The 25,156-nt window shown below is 48.8% G+C and overlaps 1 protein-coding gene across 3 annotated transcripts in view; it reads right to left on the bottom strand.

Annotated features, from left to right (window-relative positions):
• SNAPC4 (small nuclear RNA activating complex polypeptide 4) overlaps window positions 1-25,156 on the bottom strand; it is a 98,097-nt gene that overhangs the window by 25,842 nt on the left and 47,099 nt on the right. For all 3 annotated transcript variants that reach the window (XM_068249228.1, XM_068249230.1, XM_068249229.1), the window contains exons 14-19: window positions 24,713-24,807; window positions 20,078-20,166; window positions 12,330-12,740; window positions 8,810-8,902; window positions 5,119-5,317; window positions 4,839-4,909 (exon numbers count right to left, since the gene is read on the bottom strand). In XM_068249228.1, coding sequence (XP_068105329.1) covers window positions 4,839-4,909; window positions 5,119-5,317; window positions 8,810-8,902; window positions 12,330-12,740; window positions 20,078-20,166; window positions 24,713-24,807 — 958 coding nt within the window. The remainder of the gene's footprint in view (window positions 1-4,838; window positions 4,910-5,118; window positions 5,318-8,809; window positions 8,903-12,329; window positions 12,741-20,077; window positions 20,167-24,712; window positions 24,808-25,156) is intronic.

Below are 25,156 nucleotides of genomic sequence, written 5' to 3'. Positions count from 1 at the left end.
CTCCCCCGAGCACTAAGCTGGTCAGTGAGAGGAATTATAATCCCAGCTCATGCGCTAATCGAATGCAAATGTTACGCAGCTTGCGATTGGTCCAATGATAGAATGAAGTGTATTCGATTGGACCAATTGCAAGCTGCATAGAGTTTGCATTAAATTAGCATGCAAGCCAGATCTACTGTACTCTCATTTCCCAAACTACATCTCCCAGCATGCATTGCAGTGACCCCGCGATTTACAAATGCTGGCAGAAACTGAGAGTTGGGCCAAGAAGATGGCACATGGCTGGAGACCAGAGGAACAGCACCTGGTAGGTAAGTAATGGTGCTCCCTACAAGTACCGAACCCCCATAAACCATTATGAACCTCCCCTCCTCCCCTACTGGTTTTTTTTTAACTATCTAATGTCCGATCCACGGCAATCGGCATGAACGCAGCGGCAGCCCCGGGACCGCTCAACGCCAATTGCCGTGAAGTCCTGGGGTGGGTTATGCAGGAGAATTCGCACGCTCCGCTCCGTCATCAGTCTCCCAGTGGCGATCTACGGCAGCGCTGTACTGGGGACAGCCGTGTGACACTCCCCCTGAGAGGCACAGAAGCGATCTGCTGTCATAGGCCGTTACCTAGGACAGCCGATCGCTGTAATTGGCTGGTGGGGGGAGGGATATAAAAATTATTTTAAAAAAAGGGGACATTTATTTTTTAAAAAACCCGAATAAATAAATAAAAAACAAACAAACATTGTGGGAGTGATCAGAGCCCACCAACAGAAAGCTCTGTTGGTGGGCAGAAAAGGGGGGGAATCACTTGTGTGCTAGGTTGTACTGTCCTGCAGCAAGCCCTTAAAGCTGCAGTGGCCCTTTTTAAGAAAAATGGCCTGGTCTTTAGGGGAGTTTAACACTGCGGTCCTCAAGTGGTTGAGATTCAAAATACCCGCCTCGGGTTCTCTTTAAGATTCATGGACACCTGTCATGGCTGCCACCCATAGCGATCGGATGCGATCACTAGGGCAACAGCTCAGGGACCCAACGCTGTATAGATACGGCACTGGGGTCCCCAAACCGTGCGCCCTAACGATCGCATGCAATCGCTACAGACCCACAGGCTGGCGATAATGATACGCTACACGCCCGACTAGTGATGAAATATGGCATGTAAACTAAATTCAAAAACTCGGTAAGCGCTCCTGAACTATGTATCAAAGGACACGCAAATGGCTAACGCGATCGCAGCTCGTCTGCTGCTGCAAAAGAGGCCTCTTTTGCAGCAGCAGACGAGCTGCGATCGCGTTAGGCACGGATGTTCTCCCGGCTTCCAGCCCACTCTTGGTAAGGCCATGTTTTATATGGTAAATGCACTTTTTGTATACCCCTGCACATTGTAGTCATTTTCTTGGGTGGTCTTGAGGCGGATTTTGTGTGTGTGGGGCTGGTGTGCATGGACAGATCCAGCGTTTTTGGTTGGGACTGGGCATGCACATGATCTCTACACACACACACACTGGATTGTGTGTTTTTGATCCAATTTATATATAAATTTTTTTCTTCACAGGGTTTGATCAATTTATATTTATATTTATTTATAGTATTTTTTCACTTTTTTAAGAATATGGACATATGATTGGTCCTCATTGTTGCTGCACAGGAGTTATTTGTACAGTATCCGGATTCAATATTGCATCAGGCACTTTTGTAATAGGACACTTTGCACTAGGCACTTTTTTGGTCTTTCCTAAATACCGTATATACTCGCATACAAGCCGAATTTTTGACCCCCAAAAAGGGGGTCAAAAGTTGGGGGGTCGGCTTGTATGCGAGTCTTCCCTGGTGGTCTAGTGGTGGGTGGTCGGGTAGTCCGCGCCCCGCTCCCCCCCCTCCCCGCTCCCCCCGCGGCCGCCGCTGCTATTTTACCTTCTTAGACAGCGGCCGCTTCCTAATCCGCGTTCCTCTTCTTTCTCAGAGTGTCAGTGTATCACAGCAGCGCGCCGGGCGCTGCTGCTGTGACGATGCAGGGGGCAGGAAAGAGCGGTTCCCTTGGTAACGGCGATACAGATGGCCGTTATAGGGAGCCGCGCTATTTCCTGCCCCCTGCATCGTCACAGCAGCAGCGCCCGGCGCGCTGCTGTGATACACTGACACTCTGAGAAAGAAGAGGAACGCGGATTAGGAAGCGGCCGCTGTCTAAGAAGGTAAAATAGCAGCGGCGGCCGCGGGGGGAGCGGGGGGGGGAGGGAGCACTACCCACTACCCACTACCCACTACCCACTACCCACCTATGCTGGGCACTATACTAGCTAAACTGGGCACTATACTAGCTAAACTGGGCACTATACTGGCTAAACTGGGCACTATACTAGCTAAACTGGGCACTATACTAGCTAAACTGGGCACTATACTGGCTAAACTGGGCACTATACTGGCTAAACTGGGCACTATACTGGCTAAACTGGGCACTTTACTAGCCATACTGGGGCACTATACTGGCTAAACTGGGCACTATACTGGCTAAACTGGGCACTTTACTAGCCATACTGGGGCACTATACTGGCTAAACTGGGCACTATACTGGCTAAACTGGGCACTTTACTAGCCATACTGGGGCACTATACTGGCTAAACTGGGCACTATACTGGCTAAACTGGGCACTATACTGGCTAAACTGGGCACTTTACTAGCCATACTGGGGTACTATACTAGCTAAACTGGGCACTATACTGGCTAAACTGGGGCACTATACTAGCTAAACTGGGGCACTATACTAGCTAAACTGGGCACTATACTGGCTAAACTGGGCACTATACTGGCTAAACTGGGCACTATACTAGCTAAACTGGGCACTATACTGGCTAAACTGGGCACTATACTAACTAAACTGGGCACTTTACTAGCCATACTGGGGCACTATACTAGCTAAACTGGGCACTATACTAGCTAAACTGAGGCACTACCTACCTATACTGGGCACTATACTGGCTATACTGGGCACTTTACTAGCTATACTGGGCACTATACTAGCTATACTGGACACTACCTACCTATACTGGGCACTATACTAGCTATATTGGGACACACTGGGGGGCTGCACCAATCCAGCATTTCCTACCCCCGGCTTATATGGGGGTCAATCATTTTTCCCTGTTTTTTCAGGGAAAAGTTGGGGGGTCGGCTTATATGCGGGTCGGCTTATATGCGAGTATATACGGTACACATTTTTTTATATTATTAATTACTGCAACACTTTTGTTCTTGAGCTGGAATAACAATTACTGTTGATTTCAATCGGGAGATTTTAATTGTTTTTAATCTATTTTACTTGGATTGAGAAATAAAGCTGTTTATACTCTTACACTATACATGTGTAGAACTGCTTTTTGAGATCTATAATTAGATGTGGACACACATTGGCATCTTTTCTTAGAATGTAATGAAATATGGCATGTAGGGAATGCATCGTTCTACTATTGCCTAGCAATGCATCTATACAGCACCGGGGTACCCAAACGGTGCGCCCTAGCGATCGTATGCAATCGCTACAGACGCAGGTGCTGTCAATAATGGTACGCTACATGCCTGACTAGTGATGAAATATGCCATGTAGGGAATGCATCGTTCTACTGTTGCCTAGCAATGCATCTATATAGCACCGGGATACCCAAACTGGGCGCCCTAGCGATCATATGCAATCGCTACAGACGCACGTGCTGTCAATAATGGTACGCCACATGCCTAACTAGTGATGAAATATGACATGTAGGGAATGCATCGTTCTACTGTTGCCTAGCAATGCATCTATACAGCACCGGGATACCCAAACTGTGCGCCCTAGCGATCGTATGCAATCGCTACAGACGCACGTGCTGTCAATAATGGTACGCCACATGCCTGACTAGTGATGAAATATGACATGTAGGGAATGCATCGTTCTACTGTTGCCTAGCAATGCATCTATACAGCACCGGGATACCCAAACTGGGCGCCCTAGCGATCGTATGCAATCGCTACAGACGCACGTGCTGTCAATAATGGTACGCTACATGCCTGACTAGTAATACAATGTAACATATGTGGTATCATTTTAACCGGGGCGATCCAAATCATGTATTTTGAGATGCTTTATAACTGTGGGCAGGGATGGGGTTCTGAGTACTGAAGTACTCGAATTCGGAAATTCTAATGAAGACTTCGCACTTCCTCCTTTCACCGGAAGGAGGACGTGGACGTGCAGTAGAACGCATCCCATAGGTCGCGTACTACAGCAAAGACACGCACAGGATCCACGGACGTCTGGGTAGGTTAACCCCCCCATCCCGCGGTCACAGGTGCATTGATTCCTCCTTATTAGAAATCTAAATTTTCGTACTTCAGTACTCGGAAGCCCATCCCTGACTGTGGGACTTGTCATGTAAAAACTACAAAAGAGTGAAAAATCACAAAAAAAAGGATATTTTCTGCACACATATTTTCCCCTGTAAAATGCCTATAAAAATAAACAACTGTTGGAAAAGAAATTACAAACAAAAAGTATATTGTAAAAAAATAATAATATTAAAAAAAATATATATATATATATATATATAACTTTGGTGGCATAAGTGGTAAAAAAGTTATTGCTGTATAATAGTGAGGGCTGAAATTGCAAAATGGAGAGGGGAAACTCCAGGAATGCGAAGTGGTTAAATGACAGACTGAAGCCTCAATTATCGTCTGCCACCGATTGGTCCGCAGAACTATACACTATGAAAACCAATCACAAGATAGAGCGGTTTGCCAAATCGGTAGTGAATATCTGTGCGTGTGTCCCAGGCCTACATCAAGGTGGGCTGCTCAGTACCGGCAACATACCTGAATCAGGAGGATGAACATCGGAGTGCTACCCATGCTGATGCCTCGCAGTCTCTTACTCATCTCCTCCGCTGAAAAACACAATACAAAATATCCTTATAGCGAACAGAATACTCAATTTTTAGTGTGAAACACACAATTGTTACTATTTTATTAGGAAAATGTGATTTGGGGTCATGTGACTCCCAGCAGAGCGGATTGGCTGGAAGCACTAGCCAATCAGGTCTCAGATTCCTTGCCCCAGTGCAGAGAGCTCGGTCTATAAGCCGGGATAGTTTACCGTGCGTCCTCTTCAGCGTTCGGCCACAGTTTGTCGATAGCGGGAGGAAGATGTTTCCGATCCACCCGGACACGGCGTAGAGCAGCTTCCTGTCGATGGAGGTTTTGTAGAGGCGGGAGAGCGACTTGCTGGAGTCCTCTTGCTGGTTGGTCTGCGCTTCTGTAGCGGGCTTACCCTGTCTCTGCCTCAGTCTCTGGATCTAGAAGAGGAAAATGCCACAGATCTTATAGCATTCATGATCTTTCATGCCTAGAATGCATGTATGCTAAACGACCACATGATGGCGCTCTGCATTTTGTGTATGTTCGTGTTCAGTGTCATGTGCCTCTCTACTCTATTGTAGCTCTAGTTTTCCGCTTTCACCGTATGAGATGTTCTTATCACATAGTGATCCACAAATAAAACCTACCAATCTATCCATGCCTGCGCTGGAACGTTCCCTGCACCATGTATATCACATTTGCCTACTGGAAATCGCCAGCCAACAATAACCCCTCTTTTGTACGCATGTATGACTCCTATCTGAAGGTGTCCATTAACAATACAATATTTTCCTCAGATGCAATCAGATTTGTACGATCGAAAAGCACAGAAAACCACAGTACAGAGTACAGAAGCTCATTGATTGGAGTGTTGGATATTACATGTTTTTTCTGTTTTATTCTGTCACTTTGTTTTCATTTTAGAAGTCTTATTTTGTTACACAATAAGCAAACATTGAATTGCTTTTGAGTCAGTTTGTGACTAAAAAGAACACACAAGACATGCGCCTCAACCCTAAAACTCTCTAAACTGTATTCTACTACTTATCATGGTTAAAATGTTACCACATATGTCTCTTGCAGTTTTGCTATGACTTTCCAAAGATCATCATTTTGAAAATGACTTTTTATGTTGGATTAAATTTGTCCGTACCTATTTTTTATGTGAGGTGGGTCCAAGCTTTAAGACACACCAAAATGTATTCTACAACTCGTCACGGTTAAAATTATACCACATGTACCTCATTTAGTAACAAACCGGTGGTGCACTCTCCACAAATCCACTGGATATATATATATATATATATATATATATATATATATATATATATATATATATATATATATATATATATATATATATATATATATATTTATACGTCCACTTTGCATTAAAGAAAACCTGTAACGAAAAAACCTCCCCTGGGGGGTACTCACCTCGGGTGGGGGAAGCCTCAGGGTCCTATTGAGGCTTCCCCCGTCCTCCTCTGTCCCACGGCGGTCTCGCTGTGCCCCTCCGAACAGCGGAGATGTAAATATTTACCTTCCCGGCTCCAGTGCAGGCGCAGTATCGGCTCTCCGCTCGGAGATAGGCGGAAATAGCCGATTGCTGTCGGGCCGCTCTACTGTGCAGGCGCAAATCTCCTGCAAGTCTCCTGTGCCTGCGCAGTAGAGCGGACCCGACAGAGATCGGCTATTTTCGCCTATCTCCGTGCTGAGAGCTGCAACAGCGCCACCTGCTGGAGCCTGGGAAGGGAAATATATCAGCGCTTGTCCAGGGAGGATTCTGGGACACTTCGGGGGAGCCAGCGCTGGACTGCCTGCAGCTACAGGGGAGGGGGGAGCCTTATTGGGACCCTGAGGCTTCCCCCTCCCGAGGTGAGTACAACCCCCCAGGGGAACTTTTTCTGTTACAGGTTCTCTTTAAAGAGAACCAGAGATGAAGCAACCTCATGTATTTTACCTTATAAATCAGTGGGAACATGACTGTAAACACCTAATCTGCTCTTTGTTACATTGTTCTCTGTTTAAGTTGCCTGTTATCACCTCTAAGATAAGAATCCCGACTAAGCAGTCGGTCTCGCTTTGCTACAGAATAATTATAGCTGAGACTGTGTTCTTTGCTGTCTTCAAGTCCAAGCCTGCCCCCTGCTGGCTTTGCTCAGGAATCATTATAGCTGAGTCATTATAGCAAAGCCAGACTCAATGCTCAGTCCGGGATTCTTATCTCAGCTAGATAACAGACACTTTTAGCAGTGAGGATGGAACAGAGAGCATGGTAAATGTTTTCTCTAATGTTCCCACTGATTTCTATGGTAAAATACACAAGGGGGCTTCGTCTCTGGTTCACTTTAAGACTTCTTGGTTGCAGAAAGATAGTTCTGACAGCATTGGGGGCATGCTGATGAACCCACAATGCTCTACAGTATATTGCAGCATTGAGACAGCTGGCAGCTACATGTGGGTTTGGTATCTAACATGGAGCTGCCACAACAGATTTCTTGATCAAAATGACCAGTTGCTAAACACATAATGCTGGGAATACACGTTACGTTTTTTGCAGACAATCGTTCCGATAGATGCCTTCAATGATAAAAATTGCGACATGTCCGATTCTCCGCTCAATTCTGTTCCGCTCGATTTCTCAAAGAAGTGAAAAAAATAAGAAAAACGAGCGGAAGATAAGAGAATCGCACAGAGAATCGAATGGCTAATAGATCGCGCGGCGAATCGAACGTGAAAAACGTAACGTGTATTCCCAGCATAAGGGCTCTATTCACAAAACTTCTCATAAATGAGTGATCACCTAATAGATAAAAATAACCTTTCAGCACAGTTACAAACAAAATAATCATTCAAAGTAAGTTGTTCCAGATTAAGTTAATTTCAATATGACTCTTCTCATAATTATATTATATTTTTCCCTTTAGGGGTTTTAAAAATGTAACATAGATAAGGTGAAAACAAATGAAAAAGCTTTGTAAATCATGCCCTAACCAGGGGCTCCTCTAGCCGTTTTGTCACTCCAGGCAAGAAAACCTGTGGCCTCCACCCGAGGCGCCTCCCCCCCCCCCCATGAAAGTAAGTGTAATGCAGCAGTCTTTCACCAAAAAATAATCTTAATGTGGCAGCGTTTCACCAGGAAATAATCGTAGTGCAGCAGCGTTTCACCAGAAAATAATTGTAATGCGGCAGCGTTTCACTAGAAAATAATCAGAATGCGGCAGCGTTTCACCAGAAATTACTTATTGCAGCAGCGTATCGCTAGAACATACACATAAATGTGGCAGCATTTCACCAGAAAATACGCAATGTGGGCAGAGAGGGAACAGAGGGACACAGCGGCAGCTGCCTGCAACTTAAACTAAATAGAAGCAGCAAAAAATAGAACACACATCGGGTCAGGCTTAGTCTGGGGTGGGGCTTCATTTGGGGGCGGGGCTCAATCCAGCAACATGGTACACCCAGGACCAATGTCACTACAGGCAATGGCCTGTACTGCCTATGCCTAGAAGCGCCCTGTCCATTCTTCTCTTCCCTCTCCATAGGGCAGAACAGGCTGCCCAACATACCCCTCTACAGGAGTGAATAAATAGGTTGCCTCCCTCCACACTCCATAGGACAGAACAGACAGCTTGTCCACCTCCAAACCCCCCCCCCCCCCCTTGGTGCTATTTATTTGTACTGAACGATAAAAAATAGGATTGCTCCACTCAAAGTTCTCACGTGTGGCGAATCTTCCACTTCATTTTCACGCTTCCGCTAACGATCCGATTGGTAGACCGTGCGCTGACATGGTTCACTCATCGCTACCCACCGGGGGTCACTTGTTTTAGAGCGATGGTGATTGAGCGTCTGTACGCGGCCTACACTGTCGGGAATAACAATCGTTACAGAAAACGGAAAGTCGTGTTTCGCTCTCAACCCACCTGCTTCTTCCAGGTCTCCTTGGTGTTCCTCGTCAGGATCTTAAAGATGTCTTCTTCCCAAATCAGCAGCACCTGCTGTTCGTTCTCCTCCATCTACAACACAAGAGCAGCCCATCAGCACACTATCTGCATGGAGTCTGTATGTTCCCCTCCATCTGCAACACAAGAGCAGCCAGCCAGCACACTATCTGCATGGAGTCTGTATGTTCCCCTCCATCTACAACACAAGAGCAGCCAGTCAGCATTCACATCCCAGTAAGCACACTAGCTGCATGGAGTCTGCATGTCCCCCTCCATCTACAACACAAGAGCAGCCAGTCAGCATTCACATCCCAGCCAGCACACCATCTGCATGGAGTCTGTATGTTCCCCTCCATCTACAACACAAGAGCAGCCAGTCAGCATTCACATCCCAGCCAGCACACCATCTGCATGGAGTCTGTATGTTCCCCTCCATCTACAACACAAGAGCAGCCAGTCAGCATTCACATCCCAGCCAGCACACTATCTGCATGGAGTCTGTATGTTCCCCTCCATCTACAACATAAGAGCAGCCAGTCAGCATTCACATCCCAGCTAGCACACCATCTGCATGGAGTCTGTATGTTCCCCTCCATCTACAACACAAGAGCAGCAGTCAGCATTCACATCCCAGCCAGCACACTATCTGCATGGAGTCTGTATGTTCCCCTCCATCTACAACACAAGAGCAGCCAGTCAGCATTCACATTCCAGCCAGCACACCATCTGCATGGAGTCTGTATGTTCCCCTCCATCTACAACACAAGAGCAGCAGTCAGCATTCACATCCCAGCCAGCACACTATCTGCATGGAGTCTGTATGTTCCCCTCCATCTACAACACAAGAGCAGCCAGTCAGCATTCACATTCCAGCCAGCACACCATCTGCATGGAGTCTGTATGTTCCCCTCCATCTACAACACAAGAGCAGCCAGTCAGCATTCACATCCCAGCCAGCACACTATCTGCATGGAGTCTGTATGTTCCCCTCCATCTACAACACAAGAGCAGCCAGTCAGTCAGTACCCTCACCTCCTAGCGCTGAGGTCTGACTATCTGCATGGAGTCTGCATGTCCTCCTCCAGGTCGTTCGTTTCATCACCCCCTCCCCCCAGAAACACACTGCTACATCAAATACCTTTAGTTCAGTTTTAGATTCAACTTGGGTTTAGGGGTTTTTTACGGCTTTTGAAATATTTTGTATATTTTATATTTTGTACATTCTGTATTTTGTGTGAGATCTGAGTGAGCAGGTGGGAGGTGTTCCTACACCTGTCCACTGGGGCACTAGGAACTGAGATGGGTGGAATAAGAAAAAAAGAAAAGGGCAGAAGTGTTGGCGGAACAGGTAGCGGCAAAAACCACCGTTCCCGTGGGCCGCACTAGCCCACTTTTACTTTCTGACCTCTGGGTCATGGCGCTGCGAGGAGAGAGATCTCTCTCAGCGCGCAGGGAGGCGGGGGATCGGCAGGGGGCGTGGCCAGGGAGAGCTGCCCAATGGCAGCTCTGGAAAGCTTGCAGGAACGCCCCTAGTGGGCGTTTTAAACAGGGAATCCCCCTCCTCGAAGATAGTGACAAATCTTGTTGCTAATCTCGGGGGGCTATAGCTTAGCGGTGGGGGGGGGGGGGGTCAGAGAACAGCGGTGTGAGGAAACAGAGGCATGTCATCAGGCAGAGAACACTGTGTCCCATCTGCCCCCCAAGGAACCACCTCGGGTTCTCTTTAAACTGAGGCTTTGATCAATACGTATATTTCACACACGCCGGTTCCCCAGAGCAGATCTCCGTTCACCAATCAACCTGTTACTATCTAGTACTATTTGTATGAATCAGAGGAACTATGCACTGTTCATCAACAAGCATTCACTTTATTTTTTGCATGCACATTTAATGCAGATGCATGCGGCTGGGAACTGGATCACATGTTTTCAGTAGAGATGCGAAGTTCGGATCTTTTCAATGATCCGGATGATTCGAATCGGATCATTGAAAAGATCCGGATCTTTGATCCGAATCTCGGATCATTTTACAAGGGAAGCATTCGGGTGTGAAATGACTAGCAGGACAGGAGAAGGAGAGGGAGGTGGACACACAGAGAAGGGGAGAAGATGGACAGAGGGCAGGGAGTGGACAGAGAAGGGAGGAGGGACGAGCAGAGAGCAGAAATGTTTGCACACAATACCCACATGCTGCAATCATACGCTTTACATGTATTTCACCTATATGTTCATCTGTGTACTCTGAATGAAAACGTCGCACAGTGATAGAAAGCATTCCCCAAAGCATTCCCAGAAGATAAGTGCAGCTGTTTAGAGCGAGTGCAGGAGGATCATATTGCGCTGCAATCACAGTGCCTGCAAAGTTACTGAGCTGAGCCAAAAGTTTCCAATGTGTTCACTGTGCAGCACTACGGAACAGACAGCTTATAATGAGCAGCACATTATAGCCAGTATGTGTGCTCTACACATATCTGGCAGTGGCACCCATGTCCCCTCTCTCTCATCTACCTGTCCCTGCAAGGCTGGCTCCCCTGAGTCCCCTCCAACAGAGCCATCCATCTCTGCTCTGCTTCCAGGACCCCACTGCCCGCTGAGAGGGGGCGTGTCGCACCTGGCCCCGCCCCCTTTGCAATCCGAATCACTCATTTTGATGATTCGGATGATTCGACTCACAAAAGAGATTCGGATCAAAGATCCGAATCGTTCATGATCCGGACAACACTAGTTCTCAGTAAAGTGGGCCATAAATCAAGCGATTTTGTGGGCCGAATCGGAGGAAAATCAGCGCCGCAGTAGGTCTGCGCAATCAACGTTCTGGTCGGTTTAGGGCTGAAATTGTTTGAACGGATCGATTGGGTGTGCTGGAAAATTTCGATCGCAGGTGCGCAGGGGCAATGGTGTTTGATATCGCAACATCCGACGTGCCCGACTGACTCCTGGCTGGTGTCCTCTACCCCTCTTCCAAGTATAATATGCCCCTTCTGGTGCCCATGTGCAAGGTTTTAAAATCTCACCTGCCAACCACTGAGCTCCCAGCCCACTCACAGTGATAGCTTGTACCACGTTACACAAGGGGCCTGGTGCCACGTCACACAAGGGGCCTGGTGCCACGTCACACAAGGGGCCTGGTGCCACGTCACACAAGGGGCCTGGTGCCACGTCACACAAGGGGCCTGGTGCCACGTCCCACGTTACACAAAGGGCCTGGTGCCACATGGTACAAGTTAGCGCATTGACGGAGGACACAGCAGAGACAGCCAGTGGACATGTGAGATTTTGGGGAGCACAGGTGCAGGGGGGGGGCATTTTTAAACTTGAGGGGGTTGAGTGGTCAGGCAGGCGACGGAGGTGGCGTCGCTTGGCCGATTTCTGATATATGTCATGCTGAAACCTGTCGGGAATCGGCCTGCGGTGTACGGGCACCCAATAGATCTCATTCAGCGAGAGATCTGTCTCATGGTCAATCTGCCCTGGTTTACGGACACCTTAAGTAGCCACACCTCTCTCAGGAAGTCCTCCACGTTCTCGGTGACGGTGTCGGTGGATGCCGGATAGGCGATACCCTTCAGGACAGTGTTGAACTGGAAGTTCTGTTCCCTCTTCCCCCTCCTCCTGTTCCTCCTCCTGTTAGAGTTCGGCAGCGTGGAGGCGAAGGAATGGACGATGAGGGTCCGGCCGGGGGGAGTCGGATACTTCTTCGGGACCCACAGAGCCAGATCCGGGACCGGATGCAGCAGGCTGAAGATCTCATCTTCCTCCGACTCTTCTATGCGCTTGGCGGCCTCATCTTCGCTGTCGGAGCTGCTGCTCATTAAGTTGTAGTCACCGCTGCTGACGCTCGTGTCGTCGTCACTCTGCAGCTCTTTCTTTACTCTCTTCAGCGGCTTCCCTTCCTGAGCCGGCTCCTTCCTCTGCGGGAAATGAGGGGTTAGAATTATTACATCTACAAAGTTCATCCCCAGATACTTCTACTTTTTCCTTTACACAAGTTTATTGAAACCTTTTAAAGTACGCATTTTTTCATGTTCCTTCCTAAGTTTTACATGACAAGTGCCACAACTGGAAAACCCCTCAAAAAACATTATTTGGCTTGTCCCAGTTACAACGATACCATACATGCCATATTTCATCACTGGTCGGGCGTGTAGAATATCATTACCAGCCTGTGCATTTGTAGCGATTGCATGCGATCGTTAGGGCGCACAGTTTGGGTACCCCAGTGCTGTTTAGATGCTTTGCTAGGCAACAGCATTCCGCAATATCTATACAGCGTTGGGTCCCTGAGCTGTCGCCCTAGTGATCGCATCCGATCGCTATGGGCGGCAGTCATGGCAGGTGTCCACGAATCTTAAAGAGAACCCAAAGCGGGTATTTTCAAGGACTTGAGGACTGCAGTGTTAAAGAGAACCCGAGGTGGGTTTGAAGAATATTATCTGCCTACAGAGGCTGGATCTGCCTATACAGCCCAGCCTCTGTTGCTATCCCAAACCCCACTAAGGTCCCCCTGCACTCTGCAATCCCTCATAAATCACAGCCACGCTGCTGACAAACAGCTTGTCAGAGCTGGCTGTGTTTATCTCTATAGTGTCAGTCTGCTGCTCTCCCCGCCTCCTGCAGAACTCCGGTCCCCGCCTGCATCCCTTCCCTCCCTGCTGATTGGAGGGAAGGGACGGGGGCAGGGACCGGAGCTCTGCAGGAGGCGGGGGAGCAGCTGAGACTGACACTACAGATGTAAACACAGCCTCACAGCACGACTGTGATTTATGAGGGATTGCAGAGTGCAGGGGGACCTTAGTGGGGTTTGGGATAGCAACAGAGGCTGGGCTGTATAGGCAGATCCAGCCTCTGAATGCAGATAACATTCTTTAAACACACCGCGGGTTCTCTTTAAACCCCCCGAAAGACCAGGCCTTTTTTCTTAAAAAAGGGCCACTGCAGCTTTACGGCCAAGCTGCAGGGCCGCACAACACATCACACAAGTGATTCCCAGGGGCGTAGCAATAGGGGGTGCAGAGGTAGCGACCGCATCGGGGCCCTTGGGCCAGAGGGGCCCCGAAGGGTCCACTCTCTATCACAGTATTAGCTCTCTATTGGTCCTGTGCTGATAATAATCACTTCTATAGATACTTTGATTAGTGGTAATCATTAACAAACTGTTCCCCATCCCCTTCTTGCACCTCTGACAGTGTAGTTGCCATTGGCAGGTTTCGGTGCGCCGTATCAATTAATATTTATAGAATGCTTGGGGGGCCCCATTGTAAAACTTGCATCGGGGCCCTCAGCTCCTTAGCTACGCCACTTTCCCCTCCTTTTCTCCCCACTAACAGAGCTCTCTGTTGGTGGGGTCTGATCGCTCCCCCGATGTTTATTTTTTTTACATAAACATTTATTGTATTATTTTGCTAATACATTTTTTTTTCAACATTTATTCCCCAGCCCTCCCTCCCCCTACCAGCCAATCAATCAGTGTGATCAGCTATCATAGGCTTCAGCTATCCTGTCTCCCAGCGGGACACCGTCACATGGCTGTCCCCAGTATAGCGCTGCCGTGGATCGCAGCGCTGTACAGGTATATTAGACTGTGGATTCGCCATTACAGTCTCCTAGCGGCAATCGCCGCTGGGAGGCTGAAGGCGGGGAGGAGCCTACCAAGCGGAGATGCGTGTGCACGCGATCTCCTGCAAAACAGGCCCCCAAGAACCTTACGCCGATCGGCATTAGGCGGTCCTTGGGATGCCGCTGCGGCCACGCCCATCGGCGTGATGTGGTCGGCTAGTGGTTAACAGGACACAGAGGCACAAACTCCTTGTCGCTAGCCTTGTATTTACCTGCAGACTGTCATTCAATCCGCGCTCCCCCGCCTCTGTCCCCGCCTCCGTGAGCTTCCTCCAATTGGAAGCTAAGCCACAACCCAGGAAGTACCTCCCAGGTCGCGGCTTAGCTTCCAATTGGAAGAAGCTCACAGGAGGCGGGGACAGAGGCAGTCATGGTGCTGACTTTTATAGTGCTGGACGCCAGACTCAGGTCCAGGAACCAAGTGATTTATAGGTGGTAAGGTGATTTATAGGCATAGCAGCAAAATCAGCACAATTGGTTCCAGAAGATGTCAAACATAACCAAAAAATAAAAAATCATACCTCCCAACTTTTTGAGATACCGCGTTTCCCCGAAAATAAGACAGTGTCCTATATTCATTTTTGCACCAAAAGATATTTCTATGAACACACAAGATCCTGTGCTGTGTGTCCTCCTGCCTTCCCCACTGTGCCGCCTCTTCCACTGCTGGACCCACCTCTTGTGTGCCCGTGTCCCCCACTGTCCCCCTCTGTACCCGTGTCCTCCTGTATTCCCTGTCCTCCATGTCCCCCTCTGTACCTGTGTCCTCCTGTATTCCCTGTCCTCCATGTCCCCCTCTGTACCTGTGTCCTCCTGTATTCCCTGTCCTCCATGTCCCCCTCTGTACCCGTGTCCTCCTGTATTCCCTGTCCTCCATGTCCCCCTCTGTACCCGTGTCCTCCTGTATTCCCTGTCCTCCATGTCCCCCTCTGTACCTGTGTCCTCCTGTATTCCCTGTCCTCCATGTCCCCCTCTGTACCTGTGTCCTCCTGTATTCCCTGTCCTCCATGTCCCCCTCTGTACCCGTGTCCTCCTGTATTCCCTGTCCTCCATGTCCCCCTCTGTACCTGTGTCCTCCTGTATTCCCTGTCCTCCATGTCCCCCTCTGTACCCGTGTCCTCCTGTATTCCCTGTCCTCCATGTCCCCCTCTGTACCCGTGTCCTCCTGTATTCCCTGTCCTCCATGTCCCCCTCTGTACCCGTGTCCTCCTGTATTCCCTGTCCTCCATGTCCCCCTCTGTACCCGTGTCCTCCTGTATTCCCTGTCCTCCATGTCCCCCTCTGTACCTGTGTCCTCCTGTATTCCCTGTCCTCCATGTCCCCCTCTGTACCCGTGTCCTCCTGTATTCCCTGTCCTCCATGTCCCCCTCTGTACCCGTGTCCTCCTGTATTCCCTGTCCTCCATGTCCCCCTCTGTACCCGTGTCCTCCTGTATTCCCTGTCCTCCATGTCCCCCTCTGTACCCGTGTCCTCCTGTATTCCCTGTCCTCCATGTCCCCCTCTGTACCCGTGTCCTCCTGTATTCCCTGTCCTCCATGTCCCCCTCTGTACCCGTGTCCTCCTGTGTTCCCTGTCCTCCATGTCCCCCTCTGTACCCGTGTCCTCCTGTATTCCCTGTCCTCCATGTCCCCCTCTGTACCCGTGTCCTCCTGTATTCCCTGTCCTCCATGTCCCCCTCTGTACCCGTGTCCTCCTGTATTCCCTGTCCTCCATGTCCCCCTCTGTACCCGTGTCCTCCTGTATTCCCTGTCCTCCATGTCCCCCTCTGTACCTGTGTCCTCCTGTATTCCCTGTCCTCCATGTCCCCCTCTGTACCTGTGTCCTCCTGTATTCCCTGTCCTCCATGTCCCCCTCTGTACCCGTGTCCTCCTGTATTCCCTGTCCTCCATGTCCCCCTCTGTACCCGTGTCCTCCTGTATTCCCTGTCCTCCATGTCCCCCTCTGTACCCGTGTCCTCCTGTATTCCCTGTCCTCCATGTCCCCCTCTGTACCTGTGTCCTCCTGTATTCCCTGTCCTCCATGTCCCCCTCTGTACCCGTGTCCTCCTGTATTCCCTGTCCTCCATGTCCCCCTCTGTACCCGTGTCCTCCTGTATTCCCTGTCCTCCATGTCCCCCTCTGTACCCGTGTCCTCCTGTATTCCCTGTCCTCCATGTCCCCCTCTGTACCCGTGTCCTCCTGTATTCCCTGTCCTCCATGTCCCCCTCTGTACCCGTGTCCTCCTGTATTCCCTGTCCTCCATGTCCCCCTCTGTACCTGTGTCCTCCTGTATTCCCTGTCCTCCATGTCCCCCTCTGTACCCGTGTCCTCCTGTATTCCCTGTCCTCCGCTGTCCCCCATGTCCTCCTGCCTTCCCCACTGTGCCACCTCTTCCTCTGCTGGATCCACCTCGTGTCCTCCACTGTCCCCCTCTGTACCCGTGTCCTACTGTATTCCCTGTCCTCTGCTGTCCTCCAAGGCCCCCTCTGTACCCGTGTCCTCCTGTATTCCCTGTCCTCCACTGTCCCTGTCCTCCGCTGTACCCATGTCCTACTGTATTCCCTGTCCTCTGCTGTCCTCCAAGGCCCCCTCTGTACCCGTGTCCTCCTGTATATCCTGTCCCCCACTGTCCTCCGCTGTACCCATGTCCTACTGTATTCCCTGTCCTCCGCTGTCCCCCTCTGTACCCATGTCCTACTGTATTCCCTGTCCTCTGCTGTCCCCCATGTCCCCCTCTGTACCCGTGTCTTCCTGTATTCCCTGTCCCCCACTGTCCTCCGCTGTCCCCCTCTGTACCCATGTCCTACTGTATTCCCTGTCCTCTGCTGTCCCCCATGTCCCCCTCTGTACCCGTGTCTTCCTGTATTCCCTGTCCCCCACTGTCCTCCGCTGTCCCCCTTTGTACCCATGTCCTACTGTATTCCCTGTCCTCCGCTGTCCCCCATGTCCTCCGCTGTCCCCCTCTGTACCCATGTCCTCCTCTATTCCCTGTCCCCCACTGTACCCATGTCCTACTGTATTCCCTGCCCCCCACTGTCCCCTGTCCTCCCATGTCCTCTGCTTTCCCCCTCTGTACCCATGTCCTCCTGTATTCCCTGTCCTCCGCTGTCCCCTGTCCTCCTGTGTCCTCTGCTGTCCCCATCTGTACCGGTATCCTCCTCTATTCCCTGTTCTCTGCTGTCCTCCGCTGTCCCCACGTCCTCCTGTATCCTCCGCTGTCCCCACGTTCTCCTGGTGTCTCCATGTCCTCCAATGTCCCCCTGCATCCTCTTCTTTCCCCCAGCTCCATGCCGCTGTGTCCCAAGCTTCAGCCTATGGGGAACGGCAACTTGTGTTTCTGGGCTCCAGTAATAACAAACTTTGCCATACTTTTTCCCCTTACTGCCGCTAGGGCTTACTTTCAGGGGAGGGCTTATATTTTGAGCATGCTCGAAATGCTTGATAGGGCTTACGTTTGGGGATGTCTTAATTTCTGGGACAGAGAGTTAGGGTACGTACAGACATACGATAACGATCGTTCCTTCTGAACGACGAACGATGTTAAAGGAGGTATCGGCCGATGATCGTTTGAAGAAAGGCTACTTTGAACATCGTTCGTGTACGAACGATCTTGGAACGAGCGTTGCGTGCGCAACATGATTTATAAACTGATTTCAAACACAAGTGTCAAAAATAACTGTTTGAGCATGTGCAAAGCTTTGAGAACGAACGATCAACGACCGATCGTTGTACAGACATTACTTTTTGAACGATGGTCGTTGGAAAAGATCTGGCAGAATGGATCGTTCTTTACCAACGACATATCTCGTTGGTCGGTCGTTTTAACGATCGTTCGTGCACTTTTTACGAACGATCGTCTGGCAATGCCGTCGGTAACGATCGTTTTAAACGACTATAGTCGCATGTCTGTACGCACCCTTAGAAAGGACACTTTAAGACACGCCCTTGCCACATCTCTAACCACGCCCTCACCCCACCCCACGCATATCATAATGAATTCAGAATCAAAAGATGTAGTTTTATCATTCCAACCACACTGGTCCATACCTCCCAACTTTTTCAGATAAGAAAGAGGGACACTTAAGCCACACCCCTGATCACGTCCCCGTCATGCATACCATAAAGATTTCATAAGAAAAATATGTTTTAGAATTCAAACCACCCTGGTCCTTTCTATCCTGGTTCCTTTTCCTTCATAGTAACATTTTAAAATTAGTAATATATCAATTTAAAAGGATGAGAATAAATTTTAGTGTCAATCAAACATTTTTTAGTAGAGAAATATATATATTTCCATAGAAAGAGGGACAAAGTCCTGAAAGAGGGACAAATGAGGAGGAAAGAGGGACAGAGGGACAGGGCACCCAAAGAGGGACAGTTGGGAGCTATGTTGGTCCTTTCTATCATTAATAGTTTTTCTTTATTTTAAAAATTGAAAATAAAAAACAGATCAATTTAACTGATGGGAATGAAGTTTGAAGTACATTTTTTCTAGTAGCAAAATACATCTATTTATACAAATCTGTACATCAGTATTGAAAGAGGGACACATGAGAGAGCGACATTGTTACTGGAGAAAATATAGGTTTATTAGAGCTGTAGAAGTTGTATGGGAGGGCGAGGAGGGGGTTTAAAAATGGCAAGGGGGGGCAACCATGATTTGAAGTCCCGCCCCTGCCTAGTTTGTCTAGCGCCCCTTTAATCCACGCTGGCAGTAATTAATAATGATGTCATCATCCCCGGTCTACCTAAAAAGCTAGAAGACAGACAGTAGGCGGGGCTTCTCATGGCCAAGAGGAGTGGTCTATCCTAGACAAGTAGAATCCCTAACCATGTACATGGGAAGTACCGCCCTCATCTTCCTCCTGGCCTGACTGGGTACACAGGAAGTGACATCACCGTTTTTAACTGCCAGTGAGGGCTGGAGAGACGCTAGGCCTCAGTAGGTCCATGTACTGGCAAACAGACAGCTGTACTTGTGTGTTAGTATTGGAGCTGTACTGAATGTAAAATAATCAAGAAAATTGCTATTTTTTTTTTTTTTTTTTTTTTACAATATTACGGTATAAATCTTTAAAGGGAACCATGGATGAAAAAAATAAAGCTTTTATACATACCTGGGGCTTCCTCCAGCCCCATCCGCTCTGAGTGCTCCCACGCCGCCATCCTCCGCTGCCCGCAGCTACGAGAACCGTCTCCCCGCTGTTCCGTCAGTGGGAGTCAGTCTAAGCGTAAGGGAAGTGCGCTGTTTGCGGATCTCTGCAGCAGCCGCTGGAGGTACGTAGAGGGCGCACTTCCCCTGTGTAGCTGGCTCTGATGATGTCAGTGATGGGACCCGGTTCATGTAGATGTGGGCAGCGGAGGACGGCAGCGTGGGAGCGATCAGAGCGTATGGGGTTGGAGGAAGCCCCAGGTATGTATAACATATTTTTCATTTTCCCGTCTCAGTTTCATCTCTGGTTCCCTTTAAATTCATTATGTAGTTTTCCAACGTCATAAAACAATAAAGGGGCGGATATAACAGAGCCTTTGTGTGTAAGACTTGTCGTATCACGCTCTCAGGATATAATAATAGAACCACATCTCCCAGCAGGCCCTGAACCCCCCTGCCTGCCCCTCCCCCATTGTAATAGAGACGCTGGTCATTTTCGCACCTTGAGTAGGCGATGGATATTCTTCCACCTGCTGTGGCACTGCGAGCCGGTCCGGTGCGGGATTTCTCTGCTCACCTTCGCCCATTTGCCTGCCGGAACAGGAAACACGACACAATGGAAAATCAACGACTTCTCGTTTGTCCGAATCCTGGATCTCCTGTGTCCAGGAAACATTGTATCCAAAGAAAAACACCTCCTTCTGAACTACAAGTCTCATAACTGCTAGAGGTCAACTCTTCAAGGGAACCTGAGGAGAGAGGGATATGGAGGCTGCCATATTTATTTCCTTTTAAGCAATACAGATTGCCTGGCAGTCCTGCTGATCCAGTGTCTCTAATACATTTAGCCACAGCCCCTGAACAAGCATGCAGCAGATCAGGTGCTCTGACTGAAGTGTGACTGGGTTAGCTGCATGCTTGTTTCAGATGTGTGATTCAGACACTACTGCAGCCACATAGATCAGCAGGACTGCCAAGGAACTGGTATTGTTTAACAGGAAATAAATATGCCAGCCTCCATATCCCATTCGCTTCAGGTTCTCTTTCAATGCTGATGAGATGGAAGAGAAACCTGGGCACATTCTAGTTGCAGGAAATCTGCTAATAGGTAATTACTAATCCCGGATTTGTGCTGTTGTATAAGACCCGCCAAACGCATTGTTATTTCTAGTGTCAAATATTATATGAAAAGCCCTTTCCTCATACGAGGTAAGACTGGTCATTTTAAAATGTTTTTAAACCTTTTATACCTCAGAGGCCTCTTTTCCTGTCCTTCAAGATAACCGACACGGTCATGCCAGAGCCAGTTTTACCATTAGGCATTGTAGGCACATGCCTACAGGCACCTAATGATGGAGGGGTGGCTCACTCCCCTCCCCTAGCTCCTCCCTCCCTCCTTCCCTATGCAGAGTCCCAAGCTGACCATAAATGAGCGGTTACTCATCCAACTCTCCGCATTCCACTGACCAGATCTCCATTCCGTTGGGGGCACCACCAGCTACTTAATACTGAGGGTACCTCTGGCTACCTAATGCAAAGGGGCACCTGTAGCAACCTATGACATGCAAGGGAAGTAAGGGAGAAGGGACAGCTGGGCCAGCCAGCAGACTTGCGGAGGTTTGTAGGTTCATGGAGGGCGGAGTCTAGGGTGCCAGGATATCTGTGCCTATAGGCTCCTGTGATGTAAATCCGGGCCTGCATGCATGGAGGGCGGAATCTAGGGTGCCAGGACATCTGTGCCTATAGGCTCCTGTGAGGTAAATCCGAGCCTGCATGCACGGAGGGCGGAGTCTAGGGTGCCAGGACATCTGTGCCTATAGGCTCCTGTGATGTAAATCTGGGCCTGCATGCATGGAGGGCGGAGTCTAGGGTGCCAGGACATCTGTGCCTATAGGCTCCTGTGATGTAAGTCTGGGCCAGCATGCATGGAGGGCGGAGTCTAGGGTGCCAGGACACCTGTGCCTATAGGCTCCTGTGATGTAAGTCTGGGCCAGCATGCATGGAGGGCGGAGTCTAGGGTGCCAGGACACCTGTGCCTATAGGCTCCTGTGATGTAAATCCAGGCATGCGTCATGCAGATGCGGTTTGTGGATAGCTAAAGACACACATTATTGTAAAATGTGTAGGGAAGCCAGACAGGGTTGCAAGATGATGATAAATGGTGACGAGAGCCCTCTCCACATGTAGGTATAGTGGTTCCAGTCTGACATTGGTCTCTACCTGCACGTGCTCTACTGAGGAAGGGAGGCGCACACGTTGGAGAGAGAAGAACTCCGGCTCACAAGAGAGGTGAGCGAGGCCATCTAAGCAAACAGGAACAACAATCCCTACAGAGGGGAAGGGGCGGGGCACTCCTCCACAAATCCTCGTCAAAGAGGTTTACGGGTCCCAGCGCTGCATTGATGGAGGGGAGGGGGCGGGGGAAGCCTCTACTGGAGGTAAGTATCCATTCGGGGCACTTTAAAAAACAATACATGCCATCAGCTACACACAAACTATCATTAATATTGACATTATGAGAGTCAATTAGCTAGACAGTTGCATGAAGTAGGTGTATTTTCTGCACTTGTAATATACCCAGGGATCTCCTCCACGCTATTACACCTGATGAAGTGTCCTGGTTGGAGCCATGAAACACCTTCTAGAACAGATATACAAAGGGAAACCCGATATAGTGTAGTAAGTACTGTAATATATGGAAAACTTTAACGAGTACAATAGATATACTCACAAAGCAGGGTCACCGCAAAGGCAACCACTGTACAGGCAGGTGAGGAGATTATCCCGTCCTCATTTAGGATTAAGAAGTCGCTCTCTGTAGATTGGAAAAAGATGGGGTATCCCCCTCCACTAAGGGTGAATCTTAGGTACTGTGTAGAAGTCAGAGGTGCCAACAGGATAAAACAATACGATAAAATGTTAAAAAGGCTTGGGAGGCAGTGGCAGGAAGTAAGTCCACCATGTCTGCTTGTGGGAGGTAAGTCCACCACTACCTCCCAAGCCTTTTTTACATTTTATTGTTTTGTTTTATGCTGTTGGCGCCTCTGACTTCTACGCAGTACCTTCTAGAACAGAGAAGCTGTCCACTCAGAGCCCAGGTCAGGCTGGAGGGGAGAGGAAGCATACAGCAATTTCTGTATGAACACTACAGGACAGAAGCCCACTGGATTTCAACTAGGGATGATCGGAAAGAGCAAATTGCGTTCTGCCGGAATTCTCGGACTCCGCCGGCACTTCATTCCGTCGCTATGAAAATTCCGCTGGATTTTTGCGAAATTCCGTGGAATTCCGGCGGAAAAATTAAAGTAATCACAAATAGAACCTTGTTTATGCTATATGGTAGCCCATAGTACCTATTGACTGTTCCCTTAGTCTTTTTTTTTTACTCCCTCCGGGAGGGTCTTGTCTTCCAGGGAATTGTAGGATTTCAAAAGCCAGCTTACATACCTTGGCCGGGAATTGAACCCAGGTCTGAGTGCGTGGTAGGTAGCTCTCTTCACCACTATACCACCACCAACACTACATGCTGAAGCCAGCCTAGCATGTACCATTATGATATATTCTAGAGAAAACTGAGCTTGCTTAGTGATTTGTAGGATGTCAAAAGCCAACTCACATACATTGGCCAGGAATCAAACCCAGGCCTACCACTCTGTAGGCTGCTATCCTAACCATCATACCACCAACACAGCACACTACATGCCGAAGCCAGCCTAGCATGTACCATTGTGATATACCCCAGAGGCTGCTATCTTGGATATATAACAATGGTACATGCTAGGCTGGCTTCAGCATGTAGTGTTGGTGGTGGTATAGTGGTGAGGAGAGCTGCCTACCAAGCACTAGACCTGGGTTAGATTCCTGGCCAATGTATGTAAGCTGGCTTTTGAAATTCTACAATTCCCTGGAAGACAAGACCCTCCTCCCTCCTTCCTCCCTCCGGGAGGAGGGAGGAGGGAAGGGAATTAGGAAGTCAGTCGAGCAGAAATTCTTATTAAGGAGAAATTCGTTTGGTGGGGAAAAAAAATTTGCATGCTGTAAAATTCCACAGAATTTCAAATTTTTCAGCGGAAATTCCGCCATAGTGATATAGCAATTCTGGAATCGCCTAATTCCGTCCGGAATCACGGAAATCTTAATTCCGCGGAATCCAGCGACCATCCCTACTAATTACATAGAAATCATTAAAGAGGAACTCTAATGCAAAACTGAACTATAGACCATCAGGGGGGTTCTGTATGGCTGATGTTGTGGTGAAACCCCTCCCACAGTGTGATGTCAGGGCCATGGCAGTGATAGTTTCCTGCCTGTGAACCTCATTGCATTGTGGGAAATAACGGCTGTTTCCAACTGCCAAGCAAGCAGCATCTCCCTCTGTGTGTGTGGATATATATGTATGCATGTATATAGACAACCTTTTAGCCTATCACATTGTTTGTGGGAGTAGATTATTGATAAAGGCAGTTGGTGCGGTCCGTTTATTCTTAATGCCTGTCAGCAGTAAAGAGGATGACCTGCAGGCTCACAGGTAATCTTATCAAATGACATGGCGAGTGTCAATCATTTCTTGCTCTATCTTCTACTTCTTAACTTCTCACTTTGCAATATCTGGATTTATTTCTTTACCCCCCATTATTATCTTTAGGGCTCTTTCACACCAGAGGCTGCGGTAGAAAAGGCTGAAAGTCAGCCTTTTGTTTAACGCCAATACATAGCGTTTTCAAAGCGTTTTGAAAGAGTTTTACAGCCCATATGAAAACGTCCTTTTTTTTTCTTCTATAAAAATAAGTGAACAAGTTAGCTGTAAAACGCTTTGAAAACGCTTTGAAAACGCTGAAGTTGGCGTTTTCCATTGACTATCATTGAAACGCCAACAGCCAACTTCGGCTGTTAACAGCCCTGAAAAAGCTCCTGGGAGCGTTGAAACGCAACGCTCCAAAACTCCGAGTTAGATGTGAAAGGTAAAATGAAAGGCTATGGACTTTCTTTTACCTAGCAAAACGCCAACTTCGGCCGTGGCGTTAAAACGCTGAAAAATCCCTCTGGTGTGAAAGGGCCCTTAGGTGAAGTCAGCTCCTTTTAATATCTGACCCAGTGATGAGAATATATTCAGAATGGTCAGTAGGGGGCGACTCACCGACGCCGTACTTGGCTGTAAGTTCCAGCAGCTGCTTGCTCTCCTCCTGGCTCCACCTCCCCTTCTTCACATCCTTATGGAGCGCCTTTACATACCTGCGGGGATGAAACACACAGCAATCACACGAGCAAATCCAAACGGCCACTGATAAAGATTACCCCCTCCAAGGCAGCCCCTGGTCTCCATACAGAGGTTACTATACAGTTCAATTCCATGAGGATTTTTATGCAACTAATCCCAGAGGCGGGACAAGGTCCTCCAGCACCCAAGGCTGAGACACCAAAGTGCGCCTCCATTCCCCCCCACCCCCCCAAGCCGTCACACACTCATTGCTATTACACTAAGAGGCCCCTCCCCATCCCTCCCACCCCAGCCGTCACACACTGATTGCTATTACACTAAGAGGCCCCTCCCCCATCCCTCCCACCCCAGCAGTCACACACT

This window comes from Hyperolius riggenbachi, chromosome 8, assembly GCF_040937935.1.
Source record: "Hyperolius riggenbachi isolate aHypRig1 chromosome 8, aHypRig1.pri, whole genome shotgun sequence".
Lineage (NCBI taxonomy): Eukaryota > Metazoa > Chordata > Amphibia > Anura > Hyperoliidae > Hyperolius > Hyperolius riggenbachi.
Note: the sequence above shows the minus strand (reverse complement) of the source record. Positions and strands in the feature narration are given on the sequence as shown.